Source organism: Ovis canadensis, chromosome 2 (assembly GCF_042477335.2).
Source record: "Ovis canadensis isolate MfBH-ARS-UI-01 breed Bighorn chromosome 2, ARS-UI_OviCan_v2, whole genome shotgun sequence".
Taxonomy (NCBI): Eukaryota; Metazoa; Chordata; class Mammalia; order Artiodactyla; family Bovidae; genus Ovis; species Ovis canadensis.
The window spans coordinates 175368010-175390269 of record NC_091246.1 but is presented as its reverse complement, the minus strand read 5'-3'; the positions used below and the strand labels follow the sequence as shown (position 1 = coordinate 175390269).

The 22260-nt window shown below is 36.6% G+C and overlaps 1 protein-coding gene across 1 annotated transcript in view; it reads right to left on the bottom strand.

The window, feature by feature from the left end:
• Window positions 1–22260, bottom strand: part of LRP1B (LDL receptor related protein 1B) — a 1961274-nt gene that overhangs the window by 244609 nt on the left and 1694405 nt on the right. Inside the window, exons 63-66 of the mRNA XM_069573760.1 lie at window positions 21125–21218; window positions 16169–16285; window positions 15930–16049; window positions 14424–14543 (exon numbers count right to left, since the gene is read on the bottom strand). Of these exons, the coding sequence (XP_069429861.1) occupies window positions 14424–14543; window positions 15930–16049; window positions 16169–16285; window positions 21125–21218 (451 nt within the window). The remainder of the gene's footprint in view (window positions 1–14423; window positions 14544–15929; window positions 16050–16168; window positions 16286–21124; window positions 21219–22260) is intronic.

Here is a 22260-nt window from a genome sequence, read left to right as displayed (position 1 = left end):
AACTGTGGTCTTGAAGAAGACTCTTGAGAGTCCCTTGGACTGCAAGGAGATCCAACCAGTCAATTTTAAAGGAAATCAGTCCTAAATATTCATTGGAAGAACTAATGCTGAAGCTGAAATTCCAATACCTTGGCCACCTGATGCGAAGAACTGACTCGTTGGAAAAGGCCCTGATTCTGGGAGAGATTGAAGGCAGAAGAAGGGGATGACAGAGGATCAGATGGTTGGATGGCATCACCGACTCAATGGACATGAGGTTGGGCAAGCTCTGGGAGTTGGTGAATGAAAGGGAAGCCTGGTGTGCTGCAATCCGTGGGGGGTCACAAAGAGTCAGACACAACTGAGCAACTGAACTGAACTAAAATACCAATAATCAAAAACGTTAGATTTACTCAATCTTTAATACAGACAGTATCAGTTTGTATTCTGCTTTTTCTCAAGTATCAGTCAAAACCCAGTAACTATATCAAAAGAGAAACATGTATATCCTGATGCTTTGTTTCTTTCTTAGAATAAAGGATTTTGAAAATGAGTTGTACTCATATGGATAATGTGATCCATAGAAATGAAAAACTTCAGGTCACAGTGTACATCTGCTCTCTCTCTTTTATCTCGCTAGTAATTGAATAATATTTTTCATGTCAATTATGCTTTGCATCAAAGGAAACTCACTATGAAGGATTTATGTTCATAATCTTTTTAAAATTTCTTTCAGGAATTTTGGATTTGAAAAATATAAATTTAATTAGAAGGTTAAGATGATTTTTACTTCTGATTCATTGGCTGGTGGCTCAGACAGTAAAGAATCTGCCTGTAATATGGGAGACCTGGGTTTGATCCCTGAGTTTGGAATAGCCCATGGAGAAAGAAATGGCAACCAACTCCAATATTCTTCCCTGGAGAATTGCATGGACAGAGGAGCCTGGCAGACTACAGCCCATGGGTTCAGAAAAAGTTGGACACAACTGAGTGACTAACACTCACTGACTACAAAAAAACCTCTGACTGTGTGGATCACAGCAAACTGTGGAAAACTCTGAAAGAGATGGGAATACCAGACAACCTTACCTGCCTCCTGAGGAACCTGTATGTAGGTCAAGAAACAACAATTAGAACCAGACACAGAACAATGGACTGGTTCAAAATTGGGAAAGGAGTACATCAAGACTGTATATTGTCACCCTGCTTATTTAACATATATTCAGAGTACATTACATGAAATACAGGGCTGGATGACTCACAAACTGGAATCAAGATTGCTGGGAGAAATATCAACAACCTCAGATATGCAGATGATATCACTCTAATGGCAGAAAGTGAAGAGGAGAAAAGAAACCTCTTGATGAGGGTGAAAGAGGAAAGTGAAAAAGCAGGCTTAAAACTCAACATTCAAAAAAGGAAGTTCATGGTATCCAGTCCCATCACTTCATGGCAAATAGAAGGGGAAAAAGTGGAAGTAATGACAGATTTTATTTTCTTGGGCTAGAAAATTACTCCAGACAGTGACTGCAGCCATGAAATTAAGACACTTGCTACTTGGAAGAAAAGCTATGACAAATCTAGGCAGTGTATTAAAAAATAGAGACATAAGTTTGCCAACAAAGGTCCATACAGTCAAAGCCATGATTTTCCAGTAGTCATGTACAGATGTGAGAGTTGGAACATAATGAAGGTTGAGCACCAAGAATTGATGTTTTTGAACTGTGGTTCTGGAGATCTTGAGAAACCCTTGGACTGCAAGGAGATCTTACCAGTCAATTCTAAAGGAAATCAACCCTGAATATTCATTGGAAGGAGTGATGCTGAAGGTGAAGCTCCAAAACTTTGGCCACCTGATGCTAAGAGCCAACTCATTGGAAAAGAGTCTTATGCTGGGAAGATTGAAGGCAAAAGGAGAAGAGGGTGGCAGAGGATGAGATGGTTAGATAACATCACAGACTCAGCGGACATGATTAGCAAATTTTGGGAGATAGTGAAAGACAGGGAAGCCTGATGTGCTGCACTTCATGGAGCTGCAAAGAGTCAGACATAACTTAGCAATGGAACAGAACAACAAATATTTCAAAGCTATTCAAATAAAACTAGGCAATAATTTACTCTGGCATCCATAATCCAGCAAGAGGTAACATAGTTCTGTATCATACTAAATCCTACTATATATCCCCTGTCTTTCCATTCCCATAATTTTCAACATGAAATTTGAACAAGGAACCATATTTGAACAGTGGTCTGATGACATGAAAAATCTAGCCCAAAGACTTTGCATCCCAGGCTTTGAATCTAAAGCTGATTGGAACATACCAGAATCATCATCTATACCATATATATCCCAATATCACAAAGTTAACAAATGTTACAGTCACAAGTCTATAATAGGTCTTCTATACATTAATGAGTATGCATTAATATATTTTGTCCTTAAGTATTAATGGCAGAAAATGTAGTCTTTTTGTAAACAAAATCTGATACCACCTGGATCCTCAAACTGATTTTAACATAAAAGCAGAAACCTAAGTTTATTTTAAAAAATATTTTTATTTTGTATTGGTGTATAGTGAATTAACAAATGATACTGTGATAGTCACAGTGAAAGGACTCAGCCATACATATATGTAACCATCTTCCTCCAAAGTCAAATTTAAGTTTTCTTAAAGGAATAAACAATTTCTACACAGAGATGTTTTACCTGGGGGTGGTGTTGAGAAAAGGCAATATAATCCTTCATTTTACCTATTTTCATTCATTACTGTGGGGCTTCCCTGGTAGCTTAGATGTTGAAGAATCTGCCTGCAATGCAGGAGACTTGAGTTCAAATCGTGAGTCAGGAAGATCCCATGAAGAAGGGAATGGCAACCCACTCAAGTATTGTTGCCTGGAGAATTCCATGGACAGAGGAGCCTGGGGATCTATAGTCTATGGGGTCACAAAGAATCAGGTATGACCGAGCAAGTAACACAACACACACACATTCATTTATGTACAGTATAATCAGATATGGGCTTCCCAAGCGGCTTAATCGTAAAGAATCTTCCTGCCAAGACAGGAGATTCAGGAGAAGTAGGTTTGATCCCTGCCTTGGTCAGGAAGATCTCCTGGAGGAGAAAAATAGCAACCTACTCCAGTATTCTTGCCTAGAAAATTCATGGACAGAGGAGCCTGGTGGGCTACAGCCCATGCTATTACAAAGAGTCTGACACGACTCAGGGCAGAATACAGCATATATCAAATACATATGGTAGAAAACACAACTAAATACTGACTGAAAACAAAAAGAATAGAATATTCTCTAAGGAAATCGCCAGCCCAAAGCATATGAGAACAGAATCTTACAAACTAAAAGAAGTACATATTTTTTGTTCTAAAGGTAGTAAAAGGAGGCAAATTTTTAAAGTTCTGCATTTAATATTTATTTTTTAGGAAAGCATCTAATACTTCCTATGTACTGCTATATATCTGCAACTAGGGTTTGTGTGCATGTGTGTGTGTTATTTTAAAAGAGTCAAATGTACTTGGTCAAGGATAAGGGGAGCAGTATGATAAAGATGAAGTTTTTCAAGCACAAATATCACATAATGTTAAATTTGTGACTCTGTTTCTTTAAAAAAAATCGACTGTTCCAACCCAGATATTAAAATAAACCTGTAGTTCTTCTCCTTTACAAACTCAATCACAGCCTTACTAACAAAAAGCTATTTTAGGTCTTCTTGCTTTTATTTCAGATCAATTCAGAGTCTGGAATATTCAGTAGGTCTCCTGACTTATTGTATGGACTCCTTTCTAGTTTTCTGCAATAAAAATTAAATCTTACAGCTTTCTCTCATTGAGAGGAATATAATAAAGCATCACCAAATAGTTTCACATTCTTTTGTTTCAGAGACAATCAGTGCATAAAAATTACTGCTGATGATTTATTTAAAAGTGTTCCACTTAGACTATTTAATGATTCACATGTAATTCATTCATTTATTTGTACAAAAGCTAGAAGACAATTTCCTGGCCCCGTTCCTGCAGACAGGCTTTTCTTCAAGGGCTCTATTGGAAGCACCATATTTATCTTTTGGAGATGCCAAGCTTTGAGAAGAAACATCTAGCATCAAGTGTATAACACAGTCAACAAAACTCAGGAAGGGCTGATTTAATGACATTAAAAGTGGGTGTATATATGTCACTACTAATGGTAAAATAGATAGCTAGTGGAAAGCTCTGTATAATTCAGGGAGCCCAGCCTGGTATTCTGTGATGACCTAGAGCAGTGGGATGGGGGTCAGGATGGGAGAGAGGCTCAAGAGGGAAGGTATACATACATATATATGTATACAGTTATACTGATTTGTGATGTTGTATGGCAGAAACCAACACAACACTGTAAAGCAATTATCCTCCAATTAAAAATAATAAAAATAGAATGAAAAAGTTGTAGTAGCTAAATAGATAAGCAAGAGGCAGTCTCCCTGGCTCCTGACATGACCTGGAGATTTGCAGGATCATGTGTGTCTGAGAAGATCTTAGCTCAAGAGTTTTCATATACAGCAGAAATTTATGAGGTTGTAGCTCACCCAAGTGGAGAAGGCAATGGCACCCCACTCCAGTACTCTTGCCTGGCAAATCCCATGGATGGAGGAGCCCGGAAGGCTGCAGTCCAAAGGGTCATTGAGGGTCGGACACAACTGAGCAACTTCACTTTCACTTTTCACTTTCATGCATAAACCCACTCCAGTGTTCTTGCCTGGAGAATCCCAGGGATGGGGAAGCTTGGTGGACTGCCATCTATGAGGTCGTACAGAGTTGGACACGACTGAAGCGACTTAGCAGCAGCAGCAGCAGCAGCAGCAGCAGCTCACCCAAGAATGGAGTCATAGAGAAAAATAGCCGAACCTACACTTAGGCAATGCCATGGACAGAGGAGCCTGGCGGGCTACAGTATATGAGGTTGCAAAGAGTCGGCCACAACTTAATGAGTGAGCACACACACACTTAAGCAAAGAGTGGCGATACCAGCACTCCAAGCATGAGTTCGTTACAGTAGAACAACTCATCAGGTAGCAGAGACCAAAAGGGGTCCCAGAGAATATGAGGATTAGAGGCTTTTCTCCTCACCACCTGCTAACATAAACATTCAAAGTCCACCCTTCCAAATAACTAAGAGATATCATAATGCTACATATCTGAAAATTTAAAATTGGTCTCCCATCAGCCTCCTTTGGGAATCAACCCCCTCATCCCACCCCTCCCACAAAAGTCACAGCCACTAGCAGGGTAGAATCAGAATACATACATTTGTAACCTATATTCAGGAAACATGAATCAAAACAGTAACAGATGTCTTAACCAAACATATTAACATATAAGTGTGGATTGTTTCCCAAGATACAGAACTTAGTATATCATCCTTTCTTGCATATGTGAACAAAGGTATTTCCCCCTAGATTATCTTGAAATCATGGAACTAACATTTACTAAATGTTATCCTAAGTAAAAATTAATAAAAAATTTGAAAATAACTAAGTTCACAAGTCACTAAACTCAAATACCATGACTTATTTTACTACAATCATCAGTATCAGGGCTTTCCTCTTCAGTCTGATTCCAAGCCCTCCATCCTAAGTATAACATTCAGTCTAATATTGCCTATAGGATTAATAGATTCCTGCCTCTAGGTCCTGTCACATCTGCTTTTAATGAACTTTCACGCAAGATGACAATTAGAGCAACTGAGCAGAAAACTGAAGCTTCGTGGGGTCTATAGCACAGTTTGCATAAAGTCTTTTGTACTTTGCTGCTGTTGGTGCTGCTGCTAAGTCGCTTCAGTCATGTCAACTCTGTGTGACCCCATAGACGGCAGCTCACCAGGCTCCTCTGTCCCTGGGATTCTCCAGGCAAGAATACTGGAGTGGGTTGCCATTTCCTTCTCCAATGCATACATGCATGCTAAGTTGCTTCAGTCGTGTCCGACTCTGTATGACCCTATGGGCAGCAGCCCATCAGGCTCCTCTATCCATGGAATTCTCTAGGCAAGAATACTGGAGTGGGTTGCCATTTCCTTCTCTGCTTTTGTACTTTATTTGCCAACAAGTCTGTAATAATTGAAATATGTAGAAATTATCTTTATATGGAAATATTCATATGAACACACTCTACTACTAAAATACCTTAAGCTTCAAATTAATATAGAAAGTATAATACGATCTTCTATAAACTTTTCAGTTCAGTTTAGTCCCTGAGTCACGTCCGACTCTGCGACCCCATGAACTGCAACACACCAGGCCCCCTTATCCATCACCAACTCCCAGAGTTTACCCAAACCCATGTCCATTGTGTCGGTGATGCCATCCAACCATCTCATCCTCTGTCATTCCCTTCTCCTCCGGCCCTCAATCGTTCCCAGCATCAGGGTCTTTTCAAATGAGTCAGTGCTCTGCAAAAGGTGGCCAAACTATTGGAGTTTCAGCTTCAACGTCAGTCCCTCAATACTATAAACTATTAGGTACATATTAATAAATGAATACTAACATGGTAAATTTTTAAAAATACATGCAAATGATATATGACTACTTCAGGACAAGGGGAGGAAGGGAAAGGCAAAGTATAGAGATGGGCATAAGTTGTTATTGTGGGATTTGGTTGTTTTAAGAGACAGCTTAGGCCAGATGTTAAAATCTATTAAAAATGGTACATGGTATATAACTATATAACTTTTTGTACAAGTCTGTATGTTTGGAATAGCTTATAATTTAACATGTACTCACTTTAATTTAAAAATGCATTTTTTTCCTATATTCTCACAGCTTGAGGACCCTATTCAAATTTCTTCAACAAACATTAATTAGAAAATAAAAGCGAGCATTGACAGATTCTGTCTTTTGGTTCAAGTGTGTTCAATGTCATGTTTGAAATCCAGGCTGTGGAAAGTACAAGGCTACTATGGGAAAGCCAAATTCCTCTCACAAGCCCCGGCTAGTGTGATTATAACAAATTCATTAATAAATACAATTAACCAAGCAGCAGGCTGGTTATAAATCAAGATGGCTCAAAAGCAGCAAAGGACTCGGAACCAACGTGAAAGCAAGACTCTCTTTGACGACACAGAATTTTAAGTAAGGTAAAAAGATGTAGGAGGCAAGAGCAGAAAGTAGGAAAGGCAAGTGCCAGCACAAAGAGCTGATTCCGGAGAGTGGAGTGGTGAGTACAGAATTGACCGGGAAATCTCACACAGAAAACTGATGAAGAGAATGTTTCCTAGGGTTCTAGGAAACGGAGATTCTAAACTATAAATCAGGAAGATAGAACATAATGGAAAGACATATTTTGATATCATCTTATCAAATTGTACACATGTTTCAACTCAGATGACAGAGCAGAAGTATGAATCTAGTACAGATCTATCAAATCCCGAAATCTGTATTTTATTACTTAAAGAGAAAACGGCAGGCAGAAGGTGGAGGAAGCTTGAAACTAAGATTCCGAATGAATACCCCAGAGCTGCCACAATTGGAGTAATCCATTTGTTGTGGTCAGGGTTTCAAATGTGGCATGATTTAATGTTGTAATACACAGTGAAACAGCCTTCCAAGAGTCTAGTAAAAGTGTGTATATCTATCTATACACTTATTTTTAAAAGTTTGTTTATCTTTGGGCATAGAGTGAGAAAAGAATAAGTAACTTTGGGCAAAAAGAAGTAATTTTATAACTATTAGCAACTCAAAAAATAAAGTTACCACTACAATATTCCATTGGTACCCAAAAGGGATTAGTAATCCTACAGATACCAAAATCTATGGTATCTGTCCCTCATACAAAATGGCTTAGGACAGTCAGCCCTTCATATCTGCTAGTGTGGAACCTGATGATAAGATGGACCCACTGCATTTGCTATGACTGTGAAGGTTATATATATATATATATATATGTATATGTATATGTATATTTGCAGAGAAATACATTTAAAAGATGTTTAAAAAATATTTTTCAATTTAAATCCAAATGTGCCAAATGTAGCTTTCATGGATTTAAATTAACCATCTCAAAAACTAGGTGTACAAGATGGGAAACTATATAGTTAATTTAATTTTTAAATTGAAAATCTCACCATGACTAGCATACTGGAAAAGACTCTATTAATATATTGAATCTACATGTATTCAAAGTGATTCAAAATCTCTTTATTCTAATATAGAAATGATTACCATACAATTTTTATACATGTTGAATATTAGTTGTTAAATTTGCAAGTACTCAAGATCTCAAAAATCACACTGGGTTGAATGCAATAGATATGTTGTATTTTGGTAAATATACTAAAACGAAATAATTTTTAAAATATTTACACATTACTGGTTATTTATTTCCCTATTTAACATGTATACATTGTTTACTTGTATGTGTGCTTCTAAACTGCTCTTATTTACAGTTAAAAGCAAAAAACCCAAACTGTTTAATTTAGGTCAAGTTAGAAAAAACTATAGTACTGGAACTTTGGAACCGACAGAAGCCAATTAGATATTAAACTATAGATAAATACAAATATTGGTGTTGAAAAATAAGATGTAAGGGTTAGGTGATTTCCAAGAGTGAAATAGAATCTCCCTCCAAAGTAAATGAAGCACAGGGCTAAGAAAATACAGAAAGCACTTGCATTAAAAACTGGTTGCACATGGAGGTGTTGCAACACTTCCTTAATGGCACTTATTACAAGCCTATGATTCATTCTGCTAGGCCACCTGATGTGCAATAATGAAGCTCATCCCTACTTGGAGGCAAGGTGCATTCTCTCCCACAAAAAAACATGTAACTCAAATTCAAATAAAAAGGACTTGGCATGATAGGGTTAATCTTTAAGGAGTGATACATTTCTTTCTGACTCAATCAGTTCAGTTCAGTTCAGTCATTCAGTCATGTCCGACTCTTTGTGACCCTATGAATCGCAGCACACCAGGCCTCCCTGTCCATCACCAGCTCCCGAAGTCCACTCAGACTCACGTCCATCGAGTCAGTGAGGCCATCCAGCCATCTCATCCTCGGTTGCCCCCTTCTCCTCCTGCCCCCAATCCTTCCCAGCATCAGAGTCTTTTCCAATGAGTCAACTCTTCGCATGAGGTGACCAAAGTAATGGAGCTTTAGCATCATTCTTTCCAAAGAAATCCCAGGGCTGATCCCCTTCAGAATGGACTGGTTGGATCTCCTTGAAGTCCAAGGGACCCTCAAGAGTCTTCTCCAACGCCACAGTTCAAAAGCATCAATTCTTCAGCCCTCAGCCTTCTTCACAGTCCAACTCTCACATCCATACATGACCACTGGGAAAACCATAGCCTTGACTAGACGGACCTTTGTTGGCAAAGTAATGTCTATGCTTTTCAATATGCTATATAGGTGGGTGGGTCATAACTTTCCTTCCAAGGATTAAGTGTCTTTTAATTTCATGGCTGCAGTCACCATCTGCAGTGATTTTGGATCCCCAAAAAATAAAGTCTGACACTGTTTCCGCTGTTTCCCCATCTATTTCCCAGGAAGTCATGGGACCAGATGAAATGATCTTCATTTTCTGAATGTTGAGCTTTAAGCCAACTTTTCACTCTCCTCTTTCACTTTCATCAAGAGGCTTTTGAGTTCCTCTTCACTTTCTGCCATAAGGGTGGTGTCATCTGCATATCTGAGGTGATTGATATTTCTCCCGGCAATCTTGATTCCAGCTTGTGTTTCTTCCAGCCCAGCGTTTCTCATGATGTACTCTGCATCTAAGTTAAATAAGCAGGGTGACAATATTCAGCCTTGACGTACTCCTTTTCCTATTTGGAACCATTCTGTTGTTCCATGTCCAGTCCTAACTGTTGCTTCATGACCTGCATATAGGTTTCTCAAGAGGCAGGTCAGGTGCTCTGGTATTCCCATCTCTTTCAGAATTTTCCACAGTTCATTGTGATCCACACAGTCAAAGGCTTTGGCATAGTCAATAAAGCAGAAATAGATGTTTTTCTGGAACTCTTGCTTTTTCAATGATCCAGCACGTGTTGGCAATTTGATCTCTGGTTCCTCTGCCTTTTCTAAAACCAGTTTGAACATCAGGAAGTTCACAGTTCACGTATTGCTGAAGCCTGACATGGAGAATTTTAAGCATTACTTTACTAGCGGGTGTGATGAGTGCAATTGTGTGGTAGTTTGAGCATTTTGGGCATTGCCTTTCTTTGGGATTGGAATGAAAACTGACCTTTTCCAGTCCTGTGGCCACTGTTGAGTTTTCCAAATTTGCTGGCATATTGAGTGCGGCACTTTCACAGCATCATCTTTCAGGATTTGAAATAGCTCAACTGGAATTCTATCACCTCCACTAGCTTTGTTCGTAGGGATGCTTTCTAAGGCCCACTTGACTTCACGTTACAGGATGTCTGGCTCTAGGTGAGGGATCACACCATCGTGATTATCTGGGTCGTGAAGATCTTTTTTGTATAGTTCTGTGTATTCTTGCCACCTCTTCTTAATATCTTCTGCTTCTGTTAGGTCCATACCATTTCTGTTCTTTATCGAGACCATCTTTGCATGAAATGTTCCCTTGGTGTCTCTAATTTTCTTGAAGAGATCTCTAGTCTTTCCCATTCTGTTGTTTTCCTCTATTTCTTTGCCTTGATTGCTGAGGAAGACTTTCTTATCTCTTCTTGCTTTTCTTTGGAACTCTGCATTCAGATGCTTATATCTTTCTTTTTCTCCTTTGCTTTTCACTTCTCTTCTTTTCACAGCTACTTGTAAGGTCTCCCCAGACAGCCATTTTGCTTTTTTGCATTTTTTTTTTCCCCATGGGGATGGTCTTGATCCCTGTCTCCTCTAAAATGTCATGTTGCATAGGAACCTGGAATGTCAGGTCCATGAATCAGCAAATTGGAAGTGGTCAAACAGGAGATGGCAAGACTGAACGTCAACATTCTAGGAATCAGCGAATTAAAATGGACTGGAATGGGTGAATTTAACTCAGATGGCCATTATATCTACTACTGTGGGCAGGAATTCCTTAGAAGAAATGGAGTAGCCATCATGGTCAACAAAAGAGTACGACATGCAGTACTTGGATGCAGTCTCAGAAATGAAAGAATGATCTCTGTTTGTTTCCAAGGTAAACCATTCAGTATCACAGTAATCCAAGTCTATGCCCCAACCAGTAACGCTGAAGAAGCTGAACGGTTCTATGAAGACCTATAAGACCTTTTAGAACTAATATTAAAAAAAAGATGTCCTTTTCATTATAGGGGACTGGAATACAAAAGTAAGAAGTCAAGAAACACCTGGAGTAACAGGCAAATTTGGCCTTGGAATACGGAATAAAGCAGGACAAAGACTAAAAGAGTTTTGCCAAGAAAATTCCCTGGTCATAGCAAACACTCTCTTCCAAAAACACAAGAGAAGACTCTACACATGGATATCGCCAGATGGTCAACACCGAAATCAGATTGATGATATTCTTTGCAGCCAAAGATGGAGAAGCTCTATACAGTCAACAAAAACAAGACCAGGAGCTGACTGTGGCTCAGACCACGAACTCCTTATTGCCAAATTCAGACTTAAATTCAAGAAAGTAGGGAAAACCGCTAGATCATTCAGGTATGACCTAAATCAAATCCCTTATGAGTATACAGTGGAAGTGAGAAATAGATTTAAGGGCCTAGATCTGATAGAGTGCCTGATAAACTATGGAATGAGGTTCATGACATTGTACAGGAGACAAGGATCAAGACCATCCCCATGGAAAAGTAATACAAAAAAGCAAAATGGCTGTCTGACTCAATGAAGCATCAGAAATGAACCATCCCACCAGGGTGTTAACAGAACTAGCAAAAATACACTGCATTTCTATATGTATTGAAAACAGAAGAAATGAAAAGTTGCCCTTTTAGCTCCTTGTAAAATAAGGATTGACAAATGCCATGCTAAAATATGATGGTTTCTTTTAATTAAATTAGCACCTGTCCGCAATATCATTTTAGAGTGGGTTTAGGACAAATGGTAACCCTTCTTCAAACTATCTTCTTTTTTCTGTGTGTATGTAAGTATTATCATACAGGTCTAGAACTTAGAGCAGTAATTGTGGCTAGGAGAATTCTATATAAATTTATAACAGAAAATATTTAAATAATTTTTTCTTTATATGGAAAAAATGAGCTGGATTCACGCTATGTTCATAGAGCAGATGCTTTCATGTCAAATAACTTTGCATTCAAGTTCCCTGTCTACCATTTGTTAGCTCTACAATTTGAGGCACGTTACTCCTGGCTCTCATTTTTCTCATTCACGAAATAGGGATAATAAAGACTTTAAACGAAGTAATCACTGCAAAGCTCTGAACACATTTCTTGGGTCATACGGTGGACATCACATAAATAATAGGCATTATGATGATGATGATTAATAATTATCAGTTTGAATAATATAATGTTCCAAAACAGTTAAATCACATCAAAGTGAGGAAGAATAAAATTTAAAAAAATTCACTTAGTAAATTATTCAGATAGGTAATATAAGTCACTATTTCAAGTTCATTTGGTAAACAAAAATACAAAAGACAACAGAGTAAAACAGCCAGTAATGTAAACTAGTCTGCAAAACTGATAACTGTTATAGACAAACTGGTGATGGATGTAGTTTGAGGCCATGTGAGTTGATTAGGAAGACCAATTCCACAAAAGTGATGAATGGTGGTTTTATGATATTAGAAAATGAATAAGCCACGGTGGTTGCATGTCCTGAAGACACAGGAGACAATATTAAACAACAACAACTCTTAAAGACACTATATTGCTTATGATTATCCATGCAGCTCATGAATTTTTTTTCAATATAATGAAACTTGAAAGAACCTAAAGGCTTTTCATTATGTTAATTTCTCCCAGAGGAGTGAAAGAGTAAGGTAGAATCGAGATGATACATTTAAGACAATTTTTTCTTAGAAGCTTGGAAGTGCTTTCTTTAGCTTAGACAAACTTTGTCTTTTCTACTTAATTACTATATGAAATGTTCTTTTGCCTCCCCCAAAATGAAAAGTTTGCTGGATTTACCTAAAGTGATTAGCTTTAATTAATGTTTACTAGATGTTGATAAAAATGAGTTACACATAACAATAACTTTCATTTTCTGTTTCACATTGTCAGGATAGAATAAAATGCTTTAAACAAAATGAATACATATTTCTTTATTTCTGCAATGTTAATAAGTTATAATATATTATAAATAAAATAACTGACTTTAAGTGAAAATGTTAATGTTTTAGAAACATGCTATCTTAAGTGATTACTGTCACCTACTGAAACAAGAAAATGCTTTTATTATTGTTTTTCTCCCTCCTCCTCGCCACCATGTTTAAGAATGAACAATAATCATTGGATAAAAGGACAATTATATGACATTTAAGGAGGAAAGTGAAGTTTAGAACAATAAGATGGAGAAGGCAATGGCAACCCACTCCCGTACTCTTGCCTGGAAAATCCCATGGACAGAGGAGCCTGGTGGGCTGCAGTCCATGGGGTCACTAGGAGTCAGAGGCGACTGAGCGATTCACTGTCATTCTTCACTTTCATGCTTTGGAGAAGGAAATGGCAACCCATTTCAGTGTTCTTCCTGGAGAATCCCAGGGACGGGGGAGCCTGGTGGGCTGCCGTCTATGGGGTCACACAGAGTTGGACATGACTTCCATTCTGAAGTAGATCAACCCTGGGATTTCCTTGGAAGGAATGATGCTAAAGCTGAAATTTCAGTACTTTGGCCACCTCATGCGAAGAGTTGACTCATTGGAAAAGACTCTGATGCTGGGAGGGATTGGGGGCAGGAGGAGAAGGGGACGACAGAGGATGAGATGGCTGGATGGCATCACTGACTCGATGAACATGAATGTGAGTGAACTCCGAGAGTTGGTGATGGACAAGGAGGCCTGGCGTGCTGTGATTCATGGGGTCACAAAGAGTCGGACAGGACTGAGTGACTGAAATGAACTAAACTGAACTGAACTGAAGCGACTTAGCAGAGGCAGCAGCAGAACAATAAGAAAATAGTTTCATTGTTTCTATTCATTAAATGCTAATAGCATGTGCATATGCTAACATAAGATGATAATTCTATCTTATCTTTTAGATCCACCTTTTAGAAAGTTCTGACTGATGCTAAAACAATACTTACCCTTCTGTCTTAACCCTCCATGCTTTTTAGAAAATGGCTAACCTGAGGTTACTGACTCTCAGAACACAGGGATAAAACTTTTAGGGACTCTTTTTTTTTTTTTCAGATTTTATTTTATTTTACTTTACAATACTGTATTGCTTTTGCCATACATCAACATGAATCCGCCACGGGTGTATACACTAGTTGTATCAGAATTGTGTTCAAATTCGCCTCACTCTGGCCATCTCAGATGATGAGATAAATACAACAAGTAAGATCCACAAAACACTCACCACAGTTAGCCTCATCTGATGCGTCTGCACAGTCCGGATCCTCATCACAAACCCACAGCTTGGAAATGCAATGTTTGGTAGTTTTACATTGGAAGTAGTCTGGAGAACAGCTGTTTTCAGCTTCAAAGGAAAGCATCTATTAAAATGCAGCTTTGGACAAGAATAGATGTTTTAATTTAAAAAAGATTAAATAAATTTTATGTTAATCAATTGAAAATGTATCTTTTCTTAATAAGGCCCTGAAGGTGATAAGTTTTAACTTTTAATTATCTGCAATGTATTCCTATTATCTATTTCAGTAGAAATAAATAAAACATATTTCTTTAATGATGTATTTGATAAAAATAAGAGTTTTCAAAATCACCCTACCCTTGATTAAATATCTTGGAACTAACTTAAAAAAAGAATTCAGATTTTTTCAAAATATATATTTTTCAGATAAATTTAAGAATTTACACAGAGACATTTTTATAAATAGGAAAAGACATAAATCAGAAGATATTAGTGAATGAGAGAATAAAAAGCATAGAATTTATTAAAACCTCTAGTTGTGCCAAGGTTTTGAGAGACGAGGCGAACATCTGACTGAAACTATAAACTGCTTCACAAATCTTCGTCAGCTTAATAGATCAGCTTCTAGAATGGCTAACCATAAAGAACTGGCACTGACTTTATTCTGAATGCACCATCTTAATCAAATTGCTGGATGACTGAACATTATTTACTGATAAAAGTTTTAGAGGAATAAAATAAAACTTCAGCAAGACAGAATGTTGACAGCAGTTCTGCTGAGAGCTTGAACTTGACAGGTGTCCTATGGTTCAGACCCTGTGTGTGTGTGTGTGCCTGCGTGCCTAGGGGCACATATGCATATGATGTAAACTCTTCTGCCTTCCATTTTATGATTATTTATTTTTCACGAGATATTGAAATAAGAGGTGAACAGAAATAAAAATATTTTACAATTGTTTTTTGAAGTACCTTGTTAAGATATTCTAGGAGGAGCATTATTTAGTTTTTAATGAATAATTTTATTCAGTTATTTTGCCCAGACTTTTTGTTTTTTCATACACTCAATATGTCATTACTAGGAAAAAAGCAATCTCTAATAAAAATGGTGTTGATTTCAAGTAACTAATTAAATCAACAGAAGAAAATTACATGTAGCTATGTAATATAGTAAAAAATCATTTTTAAAAAAGCACTATAATCACTGATAATTTGTTTTTGCTGCTTCTCTTAAGGATGATGTGGATGAATGCATGTTCCTTTGTGTTTGTCATAATTTCCAGGTAGCTTTTTAGTAAAGATCCACCCATTTAAATTTTCTATTTGGTTTTATATAGCATTTCTTAAATAATCCATCCCTATAGATATCTATGTGGAATTATTTTCCCATCATTGCAGTTATATTTCCTACACAGTATATATTCATGATGAACAATAATAATTTTTGGAGCAATTTCAGTTGAGAGACATAAGACAGAGCAATTAGAGGTGACTTACGACAGTCCCTTTCATCTTCCTCATCCCCACAGTCATCTTGCCCATTACATCTGAGGTTTACTGGGATGCATTTCTGGTTCTTGGTACACTTGAACTGACCTGAGAGGCAGACATGTGTGTCTAAAAGATAAAAAGAACGAAAAATGTGTGTTAAAGTCTGTATCTGAATTTAAACTGGTGCAAACATAATTAATTAAGATTTCAATTTATGTTCAATAGGTAAGGATATAATCACCTACCACAGTTGAGTTCATCAGAATTGTCCCCACAGTCATTCTCTCCATCACAGATGAAAGCAGGCAGAGCACAGAGCCCAGTTCCACACTGAAATCTGCCAGGCTGACATTTAAATTCGGCTACAAGAGGAAACATACAGGTATCATGGAATGACAACCTTAGCTCATGAGTCTTATAACAGAGCTTTTCTGGCATTCAACAGAAAATCTAGATAGATAGACAGATAGATCAATCCATAATATATATACATATATATATTATATTACTATATTATACATATCCTAGAGCAGAATATGACTGTCTCACAGCCAAATAGTTTTCAGATTCAGAAGTGCAGTTAAGCTTTGATCAACTCAGGTGGCCTCCAGATTGCATTTTATAAACTAACAATAAGAACAAAGATATTAACAACATATAAATATATATATATGTTATTGAAAAACATTTAAATATCTCTTCATTTCAAAGACATGGTATTAGGAGGTTAAATGGCAGAACACAATTTACTGTAAATTTTTTAAAAGTTATTTCAATATCCCTTAAAAAAATTACTTCTCTTTGATTACTTTCCTGCCTATAATGTGTTAATAGAGGAACATCTGTCCTCAGTACATATTGCCCAGCATTACTTAAAGCAAATGCTTTCTATAACTACATATTTTAAATAAGAATGGTTGATATTTATTACTATAATCCAACTAATATTTACTTATTATAAGCATATTATATTTATAACTGTAAGATATCTTATAATTAGTAAAGGACAATACCTTATAACTAGTAAAGATTTTTATATATAATACATATGTTTTTATAATAAATATCTTTTAAAGGATAAAGCAGTTTTTGCTATATTCTTTGGTTTTATATCAGCAATAATAACAACAAAGTAGCAACTACTGAATATCTAGTTTGTGTGAGGCATTGGCCTAGGATCTTTCTCACACATAGTTACTAACTGAATTTCATCATAACCTTGTCCCCTTGGCATTACCTTGGTAGCTCAGACAGTAAGGAATCTGCCTGCAATGCTGGAGATCCAGGTTTGATCCCTGGTTTGATAAGATCCCCAGGAGAAGCAGATGGCTACCCACTCCAGTATTCTTGCCTGGGAAATCCCATGGACAGAGAACCCTGGCAGGCTACAGTCCATGGGTTGAAAAGAGTCGGACATGGCTGAGTGACTAACACTTTCTCATCTTGGCATCACCATGTTCATTTTATAAATGAGGGAAGTAAGTCTCATGATACTAATAATTCACCCAAGAATATACAAGTTTCAAGTGCCAGAGGTGAAGTTTAAATCCGTATCTGACTCTGAAGTCTTCTCACAGACTATGTTGCTTACAATAAACACTTATCTTTTGACTGATGATCTTTATGTATGTTAATAATCACTGACTTTGAGATTAATAATATGCTGTTTATTAGTTCAAATCAGTCAATCAAACATTAATAACATATTTAGAACTTTCTTTGGAAAATAAATTAGGCCATTATAAATAATTAAAATATTAATTTTTTCTTAGCATTAAAAAAATCTCTTAATATATGCATGGCTTCCATAGAAGCAAGTTCTTAAAGTGTGGAAAGTCATTTACCTTCAGTTTACAACATTTATTAATTAATCACACTACTGTTTAAACTGGGTGATGCTTAATTTTCTCTAGATGCATTTCCTCTATTTCCTGTTGCTTCATATATGAATTCCTTTAATATTTCTTTGCCCATAATTGCTGCTGTATTTTTCTTTATTTTATAACTTTTTGGTGTATGATAGCAATTTTTAGACCAATTTCAGTTCAGAGCCATAAGTGACAGAACATTTTGAAGTAATTTATGACAGTCCCTTCCATCTTCTTCATTCTCACAATTATCTTGCCCATTATAAATGAGGTTGTCCAAAACCTTTCCATAAGTTGGGTTTAACTGTTAAAGGAGTTTCACTGCCTATTAAATAACTGAGAAGCCTATGTGACCTTTAAATTGGTCTCTAGAATGATCCTTGAGATTTTGGAGTACTATAGGATGTATAACCACAAACTTATGATGCCAGAGAATTCTTGATGCCTCACTTTAACTTCATTTACATAAATACTATTACTGAAATTTGAAAGTATGTTGAACCTGTAATCAGGCTTCTCTGCTTTTTCAGGTGAAATTATCAGTATTGTCAGTGGTTCTTAATACCTGCAAATTTTAATAATGTAGCTACTCAGAATTGAATCTATTAATAAGCATGCCACAGACTCATGTATATCATTTTCCATCCCACTATGGCTCTCAAAATAAAGTGTCATGCCTACAGATGTTCTGTGCTGTTAACCTGTCAACTCTAAGTAATAGATCATTTAATAAAGGATCACAGAGATAATATCACCAATAAAAACATGTAGTATTGGTATTTAACCAGGATAAGGATCATACAGAGACTCTTAGATACCAGATGTCTCTTCACTTCCTCTTGAAAGACATTAAAGTTATATTTGTTCACCAAATATTCTGAAAGTGGATAAATATAAAAAGTTTGTTATACTAAATATGTAGTTTATTTTTCATATCAGTATGGCTACAACATGAGATCTCAGTCAAGATTAAAGTAAGAGTTCAGGATTTGTAAATATTTCAGAAGGGGTGCTATTGACTTAATCTGCAGGTCATTATGGGATAATTCTTTAAAAAACACTTCAGTAAAACTGGCTTGGAAAGGTCACCTTAATATGAAAACTAAACTAATAATTGTGTATTTCTGCAAATTGCAATATAAATTGTATTTATTTTACTCTGTCACAGGAGAGTTTACTTTATTGTGAGAAAATTAATACATTTCAATATGTAAATCTCAATCTCAGTATCAACCATAATTTCTTATTCTTTGATTCTTGATTCTTTTTAATTCAATAACTTAAAAAAGTGATTCATACATAATTGTATACCTATGCCTTATTGATACTTCTCTCCATATGTTGTCCATCTCAGTGAAAACAAAAGCTTTATTTTAAAAAAATCAAAGGGTAATTAACTTTTCAGAAAAAGAAAAATAATAATAGAAAAACAATGACTTTTTTCCTTCTCATTGAATATATTATTTAATGCTTTTTTTCTTCTCACTGAAAATATTATTATTGCTTGCAAACATATAAATGAAGTATGTGACAAAATCTTCAAATGTTTGATATACTTGGTAGTGACCAGAGGGATGGAATATAGCTCATTTAAGTAACTATTTAGAGGTCTAAACTTCAAAACAGTTTTGTAATTATTTGGTGGTGAGTTCTATATCAGAAAATATCTAGCTTTCACTAAGACAATGCATTGTCTTTCTTTAGGGTAGGGATGTTGATCTTGAATTCAACTGTCAAGACCAAATCATGACAACAATCCACTGCAATGTTGAGGGAATTATCATGATTGACTGCAAGCATCTTCAACTTGACAGGACAGTATTGGAGGGACCTGTGGAGTGAACTATAAAAGGCTATCAAGGAAAAGTCTCCTGATTGTCTATTAAAAGGTTTTATTTTAAAAATAAAAGTTTTTAAAAGACTTTGTTAAAAAGTTTTTTAATAAAAAGTCTATTAAGAGATTTTATTAAAAAGTCTCTTGATTGTCTATCTTAGGTTACCAAGGGAAAGGGAAGTCCCTCAGTCATGTCCGACTCTTCGCGACCCCATGGACTGCAGCCCACCAGGGTCCTCCATCCATGGGATTTTCCAGGTAAGAGTACTGGAGTGGGGTGCCATCGCCTTCTCCAATGAATGAGTCTACCTATTTGTAAAAATATGACTGAAAAAAACAGTGCAATCACTAGGTTATCACACTGTGCGAGTTCTGTAATCAAGAGGGAGCAACTCAAAGGACATCACACAATCTATAAACCAGCTGGAAGGAGCCATCCAGACTTCGCCCTGCTGAACTCTTTCTGGGCGATGATTAGACAAGTCCTCATAGATGATATACTGTGTGCAGGAGCGCTGATCAGAATCAGTTTTGGCATGGTACGCGACTATATTGATGGTTTGAGTCATGTCACTGTCTGGCTTGGGCTTTCTAAAAAGGATCTAGCTCCCACTGGCAGCAACAAACTTAATAAGGTTGTCCTTTAGATGGTTACCAAAGATAGATAAAAATAAATAAATAAAAAAACACCTAACCAAGCCAGGAGCTTCCCTGGTGGTTCAGAGAGTAAAGCAACTGCTTGCAACGTGGGAGACCTGGGTTCGATCCCTGGGTCAGGAAGATCAACTGGAGAAGGAAATGGCAACCCACTCCAGTACTCTTGCCTGGAAAATCCCACAGATAGAGAAGCCTGGTAGGTTACAGTCCATGGGGTTGCAAAGAGTCGGACACGACTGAACTACTTCACTTCACTTAACCAAGCCAATGATCGTCAAATGTCAAGATACAATTAGTAGTCATGTTAAGGCAACTATTGAGAGCACTATAAATTGCTTAAGAGCCAACTAATGACTTATATTGGAAAAATCTGACTTTTACAGACTTTTCAGCATTTTTAATACTGACAGGAAAGTTGAAGGGCTGTGGCCTTTAAAGGCAAGATTTCAGTCATTGAGTGGCATTCTGAAAACCTGCCCATTTTTGTTTCTAACTTAATGATGTATCAAGTCAAAATCATGATGATTTTTCCTTTGTTGATCATTACATGAAGACTTCAGTTATTCTACAAGTTAAAAAAAAATCAAGAAAGTGAAAACTAACACAAATTGCTGATGGTATCACTGTAATCTATTACAGTGTCAATGTAATAGTGATCAGAGACATACACAAGATAATGCCAGAAACTTTGCTGTATTTTTAACTGAGGACATATAAAACCTTTCTATCCCAAGCTTGCAAAACTATGAGAAGCCAAAATTTATGATCTTGCTTCTGTTTACCAGGTGGGGGAGTTTAAGGAGCTCTAAATTCTAAATCCCCACATCTGCCAGTATACTCACGGCAGTCATCTGGTTCATCAGATCCATCACCACAGTCATCCACAGTGTCACATTTCCACCAGAATGGAATACATTTATCAGTTTTGCAGCGAAACTTTGAGGAAAAGAAAAAATAAAGATTATAGAACTCAACTCATATACAATGGATATTTAAAAAACTCACCAGGACACAGCAGCCTAGCCTACCTTCCTGCTGCAAACATGCACTGTAGTAGTCTTAGAGGATTCCACCATATATGCACAGCAAGAGCAAAAAGACCAGTGAGGAAAACACACTGTTCAAGAAAACCTCCTGAGATTTCCTGAGCACAGACATGTTCATGAGTTTACATATTGTCTATGGATGCTTTTCACCACTACAACAGTTTAGTAGCTCCTACAGTTACTATGTGATTCACAAAGCCTAAATAGCTATTTGCTCACCCTCTACAGAAAGTTTACTGAACACTCAATATGGCTAAAAATCATCAGAGATATCAGGAAGAGGTATTGAGTTGAATTCATTTTGTTAAGTTGAATTAATTTAACTAATTTAAATTTAGCAAATTTAATTAATTTGAAACATTGTTCCTACTAACTTCTCCCTGGCCAACTATACACAGTGACCAAGAAAACTCAGCCAATTTATTCCTTAGTGATTTCAGACCACAACCTTGTCCTTTTGTCAGCAACATTCAGTTACAGTATATACTCATAAGATAGAAAAAACTAAAGAAAATCACATTTTCCATATAGAAAGTACATGCATCATAAATAATTGCCATGAAAAAAGTCAATACACTTAGTAGATTTATTCTAGCACTTCAACTTTTTCCTTCTTCTGAAATTGAAAATAGTAAGATATTTTCTAAAATTTATTCCTTCTCAAAAAGAAAACAAATTCTATTGTAATTCCCATGTGAGTAACTAAAAGGTGGCATTTATCTCAGCATGTTCTATGCCAGACAGATTTGTAACACAGAAATATATAACCTAGGTTTAATTTTCTCTAATGAAAATGGATTAGCAAGTTAAAGTTTGCTCATTTTAAATACTGTTACTGTCTTTAAGTAAGGCAGAATTTGATGCAAGCCTTTACTGAAACTGTCTGGATATTCTGGGGCTGATTCAGGGATATTCACTGCATATCCATGAAG